At 40.5% G+C, this 7,016-nt stretch overlaps 1 protein-coding gene across 1 annotated transcript in view; it reads left to right on the forward strand.

Moving 5' to 3' along the window:
* Positions 1–1,842, forward strand: part of akap9 (A kinase (PRKA) anchor protein 9) — a 63,994-nt gene extending 62,152 nt beyond the window's left edge. The window contains 2 exon segments of the mRNA XM_072673498.1: positions 314–447; positions 1,089–1,842. Of these exon segments, the coding sequence (XP_072529599.1) occupies positions 314–447; positions 1,089–1,132 (178 nt within the window). The 3' untranslated portion in view covers positions 1,133–1,842.
* Positions 1,843–7,016: the final 5,174 nt, after the last annotated feature.

The raw sequence follows: 7,016 nt of genomic DNA on the forward strand, positions 1-7,016 counted from the left end.
GACCTGGCCTAGCAACACCCTACCAACCAACTGGGAGAGCATCCTTCTACCAACATCTTAGCAAGCCTTTGAGATACCATAGCAACACCATAGTAACACTTAACCACTGAGCAACACCCTAGCAACAATATGGTCTGTCTGTCTCTCTCCCTGTCTCTCTCCCTGTCTCTCTCCCTGTCTCTCTCCCTGTCTCTCTCCCTGTCTCTCCCGGTGTCTGTCTGTCTCCCTGTCTCTCTCCCTGTCTCTCTCCCTGTCTCTCTCCCTGTCTCTCTCCCTGTCTCTCCCGGTGTCTGTCTCTCACACTCTCTCTCAGGTACGGGACATGTGTGGGTGAGGGAGGAGGGGTGTTGTGTTCCCACCTGCAGAATTACGATCCTGACCGCGCCCTCACCGACTACATCTCCAGACTGGAGGCTCTTCAGAGGAGACTGGGCAGCGTTCAGTCAGGTACTGTAGTCATTATTATGGAGCTGGTTCCACTTTACTCTAAGCTCTACCAGCAGCAGCAGCAGGTCTGGAGCTCTGCTGCAGTTACTGAGTCAGTTGGAGGCTTTTCTGCACTCTGCTCTGAGCTCAGCACTCGGCCCTGACCCCACTCTGTAACTTTACGTGGTCTGACAGACACTCGGTGGATCACTGAGCTGCTCTCTGTGAGCTGTTCCTCCTAAACTCTTCCACTGTTCAATAATAACACCACTCACAGCTGATGGAGGAAGATCTAGGAGAGAGGAAATTTCACCAGCTGACTTGTTGTTGTTGGTGCAGCGGTGTCTCCTATTACATACAGAACCACGCTGGAGTTCAGTGAGCTCTTCAGAACCTCCCGTTCTTTCACTGATGTGTGGAGGAAAGACAGACTGCAGGACTAGAGGCTTAAACACCTGGATTCAGTGATTAAAAGATGTTTCCCAATACTTTTGTCCATATAGTGTATTATTAGTTGTATTCGGGTCTAGACCAGTAATCCACTCTAGTTCTGGATTTGTTTTTCATTTTATTTCATTTATTAGTTTTTTCTGCAGAGAAATGGGTTCTGTGGTTCTCCTGTTCTGTGGTTCTGGTGTGTAAGTTCTCTGTCTGTTCTCCAGGTTCCTCTTCGTACGCTCAGCTGCACTTTGGAATCCGGAGGTAGAAGAAATCTGAGACTAGCTTGAAGAACCAAACACTGAGAACGTGGAGCGTCCGGTTAGCGTTCCGCTGAGCTGCTGCTGTGGTTTGGTACTCGTGATGAACTTGGATCGACAAAGTGGGACCAAAACCGGGGCGCGTACCGAACCATACTCCTTCACATCAGCACCTGGTCAGGGTGGGTGTTCGTTAGGACCGTGTGTGTAACTCATGCTGTAAACGTGTCTTTTTGTGGGAATGCTAATTTAAGTGGATTAATTTATGCTGTATGCGGGTGTGATAGTGTAGACAGGGTGTTTGGCTTTACTGGAGGCTGCTATCGGACTCCTGGTAACGCTGGTACCGTACGGGACGGCACTGTGACTGTTACCTGCGCCTAGAGAGTGGGTCTTCAGGATGAGTGCCGGGGCGTTCTCCTCCACCTGCACCGCCCGTGCCATGCCTAAAGCACGGCGTTCCGTCCCAGAACTTGTATAAAGGTCGACTGCAGTTCTGATCTGCTCATGAGGTTCATATCGGCGCTGTAAGAGTCACAGTGTGCCACCCTGCGTTTGTCCGGCGTTATCAGACACACTACACTGTGTTTTATTAGCTGGGTTTCCTGAACAGAACACAGAGGACCTTTGTAGAAGACATATTTTTGTAAAGGCAGGAGCTTCGACTTTTCTGGGTATTTTGTCAAAACTGAAATAAAGATTAATATAATATTTCAAAGCTGCTTTTTCTCTCCTTTTGGTCTTGTCTGGTTCTCCGCAAGCAGAACCTGTACATCAGCCAAGAACCGTAACGTCACTAAACTCATTTCTCCACTCATTATAAGATAACCTTCCTTGGTGAAGAAAAACCTCTTCTGACATCTGCTCATGAACATTCTGGAGGAGGTAGGAGCACCGCTGTCCCAGTCTGCGATCAGCAGACGCTTTCAGGAGTTTGAAAACAGAGGGGTTACCCATGATTAGACTGCTGGTAGCTCAAAGATCAGATTAGACTGATAGAAAAACTGATCAATATCTGGATCAATAATCATCAGACAGATGAAGCCCAGAGTAACTTCAGGAAGCAGAAGGAGAGAAAGGGTTTAGGATCTGTTAAACATGGTGGAGGCGGTGTTACAGCATGCGTATGTATGACTGGACTACTGGTGTTCTTGATGATGTTCTGCTGCAGGATGAGTTCAGGATGAGGAAGTGTGTGGAGCTCTGCTGTCAGTCAGTCAAATTCTGCAGAACTGATAGGACAGTGCTTCAGAGATGCAAAAATATGGACCAGCAGTTCAGCTATACTTCTGCAACATCCTGCTGCCTGCTGGGCAGCAGCCGGGGGTGCAGCGGGCAGGTGTGCAGCGGCCGGGGGTGCAGCAGGCAGGTGGGCAGCGGCCGGGGGTGCAGCAGGCAGGTGGACAGCGGCCGGGGGTGCAGCGGGTGAGTTTAGTTTGACAGGAATCCTCTGCATGAGAGTAAGCGAGTGTGATTACTCCTCTGTGAGTATAGTTCTAATCATGTCCAGTAGATGGCGACAAACAATTAGGGGAAAAAAGTTAGAAAACTGCTGCAGATCAGTGGTTCAGACGGTCAGTATCCACCAGGGGGCGATACAAGCAGCTATTAAAAGGTTTGAGGAAGGAAGCTGTCGTGCATAGTTTATAAAAGATGAGAGGAGAGGAGTCGTACAGTAAATTACAGCTGTACTTTCACTGACAGTGAAAATCTACACCACAACAGAACAAATCAAACAGTGGTAAAACGGAAGGGTGTTCCCAAACTTTTAAGGGGCACTGAACCTGTTCACTGTGACCTTCAACATGAATACCAGCAGTAGCAGGTAGTCAGATAATGATCAAAAACCTCCGTCAGCTCCGTCAACAGGTTTTCAGGACCTGCAAGTTTAGATACGTGTGTAGAGCCAGTGTAGATACGTCATGTAACCATGTAATCTTTACTTCCCAATCTCAACTGTAACCAGGATCGTATTGCAGTTGAAATGTATTCTGATGATAAAGTGCTGAAATACAGACTGACCTCAGTGATTTTCTGACCCCTAAACGTGTTGAGCTTGTGTATATTGGTTGGATGCCTAAGGTACATAATTTATTTCATCAGAGCTCAGCCGTGCCAGTAATAACCCAAACCCAAATAATAACCCAAAAGTGCTGAATAAAACAGAGGTACTGACACTGTATATCAGCAGTGAGTGTCTACCTGTAATTAACTCCATATAACATTAGAATAAACCCAAATAAACATAAAGTCAGTGGTCAGTGAGAGTGTCTACCTGTAATTAACTCTATATAACATTAGAATAAACCCAAATAAACATAAAGTCAGTGGTCAGTGAGAGTGTCTACCTGTAATTAACTCTATGTAACATTAGAATAAACCCAAATAAACATAAAGTCAGTGGTCAGTGAGAGCGTCTACCTGTAATTAACTCTATATAACATTAGAACAAACCCTAATAAACATAAAGTCAGTGGTCAGTGAGAGCGTCTACCTGTAATTAACTCTATATAACATTAGAACAAACCCTAATAAACATAAAGTCAGTGGTCAGTGAGAGTGTGTACCTGTAATTAACTCTATATAACATTAGAATAAACCCAAATAAACAGAAAGTCAGTGGTCAGTGAGAGTGTCTACCTGTAATTATCTCTATATAACATTAGAATAAACCCAAATAAACATAAAGTCAGTGGTCAGTGAGAGTGTCTACCTGTAATTAACTCTATGTAACATTAGAATAAACCCAAATAAACATAAAGTCAGTGGTCAGTGAGAGCGTCTACCTGTAATTAACTCTATATAACATTAGAACAAACCCAAAATAAACATAGTCAGTGGTCAGTGAGTGTCTACCTGTAATTAACTCTATGTAACATTAGAATAAACCCAAATAAACAAAGTCAGTGGTCAGTGAGAGTGTCTACCTGTAATTAACTCTATATAACATTAGAATAAACCCAAATAAACATAAAGTCAGTGATCAGTGCAAGTGTCTACCTGTAATTAACTCCATATAACATTAGAATAAACCCAAATAAACATAGTCAGTGGTCAGTGAGAGTGTCTACCTGTAATTAACTCTATATAACATTAGAATAAACCCAAATAAACAGAAAGTCAGTGGTCAGTGAGTGTCTACCTGTAATTAACTCTATATAACATTAGAATAAACCCAAATAAACATAGTCAGTGGTCAGTGAGAGTGTCTACCTGTAATTAACTCTATATAATATTAGAATAAACCCAAATAAACATAAAGTCAGTGATCAGTGAGAGCGTCTACCTGTAATTAACTCTATATAACATTAGAATAAACCCTAATAAACATAGTCAGTGGTCAGTGAGTGTCTACCTGTAATTAACTCTATATAACATTAGAACAAACCCAAAATAAACATAGTCAGTGGTCAGTGAGTGTCTACCTGTAATTAACTCTATGTAACATTAGAATAAACCCAAATAAACAAAGTCAGTGGTCAGTGAGAGTGTCTACCTGTAATTAACTCTATATAACATTAGAATAAACCCAAATAAACATAAAGTCAGTGATCAGTGCAAGTGTCTACCTGTAATTAACTCCATATGACATTAGAATAAACCCAAATAAACATAAAGTCAGTGGTCAGTGAGAGTGTCTACCTGTAATTAACTCCATATAACATTAGAATAAACCCAAATAAACATAAAGTCAGTGGTCAGTGAGAGTGTCTACCTGTAATTAACTCTATATAACATTAGAATAAACCCAAATAAACATAAAGTCAGTGGTCAGTGAGAGTGTCTACCTGTAATTAACTATATATAACATTAGAATAAACCCAAATAAACAAAGTCAGTGGTCAGTGAGAATGTCTACCTGTAATTAACTCTATATAACATTAGAATAAACCCAAATAAACATAGTCAGTGTTTAGTGAGAGCGTTTAGCTGTAATTAACTCTATGTAACATTAGAATAAACCCAAATAAACACAGTCAGTGGTCAGTGAGAGTGTCTACCTGTAATTAACTCTATATAACATTAGAATAAACCCAAATAAACAGAAAGTCAGTGGTCAGTGAGTGTCTACCTGTAATTAACTCTATATAACATTAGAATAAACCCAAATAAACATAGTCAGTGGTCAGTGAGAGTGTCTACCTGTAATTAACTCTATTTAACATTAGAATAAACCTTAATAAACATAAAGTCAGTGGTCAGTGAGAGCATCTACCTGTAATTAACTCTATATAACATTAGAATAAACCCAAATAAACAAAGTCAGTGGTCAGTGAGTGTCTACCTGTAATTAACTCTATATAACATTAGAATAAACCCAAATAAACATAAAGTCAGTGTTTAGTGAGAGCGTTTAGCTGTAATTAACTCTATATAACATTAGAATAAACCCAAATAAACAGAAAGTCAGTGGTCAGTGAGAGTGTCTACCTGTAATTAACTCTATATAACATTAGAATAAACCCAAATAAACAGAAAGTCAGTGGTCAGTGCAAGTGTCTACCTGTAATTAACTCCATATAACATTAGAATAAACCCAAATAAACATAAAGTCAGTGGTCAGTGAGAGTGTCTACCTGTAATTAACTCCATATAACATTAGAATAAACCCAAATAAACATAAAGTCAGTGGTCAGTGAGAGTGTCTACCTGTAATTAACTATATATAACATTAGAATAAACCCAAATAAACAAAGTCAGTGGTCAGTGAGAATGTCTACCTGTAATTAACTCTATATAACATTAGAATAAACCCAAATAAACATAGTCAGTGTTTAGTGAGAGCGTTTAGCTGTAATTAACTCTATGTAACATTAGAATAAACCCAAATAAACACAGTCAGTGGTCAGTGAGAGTGTCTACCTGTAATTAACTCTATATAACATTAGAATAAACCCAAATAAACAGAAAGTCAGTGGTCAGTGAGAGTGTCTACCTGTAATTAACTATATATAAGATTAGAATAAACCCAAATAAACAGAAAGTCAGTGGTCAGTGAGAGCATCTACCTGTAATTAACTCTATATAACATTAGAATAAACCCAAATAAACAAAGTCAGTGGTCAGTGAGAGTGTCTACCTGTAATTAACTCTATATAACATTAGAATAAACCCAAATAAACATAAAGTCAGTGTTTAGTGAGAGCGTTTAGCTGTAATTAACTCTATATAACATTAGAATAAACCCAAATAAACAGAAAGTCAGTGGTCAGTGAGAGTGTCTACCTGTAATTAACTCTATATAACATTAGAATAAACCCAAATAAACAGAAAGTCAGTGGTCAGTGAGAGTGTCTACCTGTAATTAACTCTATATAACATTAGAATAAACCAAAATAAACATAAAGTCAGCGGTCAGTGAGAGTGTCTACCTGTAATTAACTCTATATAACATTAGAATAAACCCAAATAAACATAAAGTCAGCGGTCAGTGAGTGTCTACCTGTAATTAACTCTATATAACATTAGAATAAACCCAGATAAACATAAAGTCAGTGGTCAGTGAGAGTGTCTACCTGTAATTAACTATATATAAGATTAGAATAATCCTAAATGTGCAGTGAGTAACGTCACACAGAGCTGGTAGCTGTGCAGTGGGTGGTTGAGCTGCAGTTGGGTGGAGCAGGTGTAAATAAGCAGTAGCTGGAATCTCTTGCTGTGATGAAAGGAGCTGGTGTCCAGAGCAACCCAGCAGATCTCTACCCAAAAGAGGAACATGCTCACTTCCCCTGGTGTTAGCAGGATTCTGTGGTGTCTCCACATTATTTACATTTGCTGAGGACATCAGCCGACACTCATCACAGTGAGCTCACTTGAACACCGAGAGTTTCACCTCTGCCTCTAACCCGTCTGACAGTGAGCGGTGACCCGGTGCAGAAAAGCGTCCAGTGA

Source organism: Salminus brasiliensis, chromosome 2 (genome assembly GCF_030463535.1).
Source record: "Salminus brasiliensis chromosome 2, fSalBra1.hap2, whole genome shotgun sequence".
In the NCBI taxonomy this organism is placed as follows: Eukaryota; Metazoa; Chordata; class Actinopteri; order Characiformes; family Bryconidae; genus Salminus; species Salminus brasiliensis.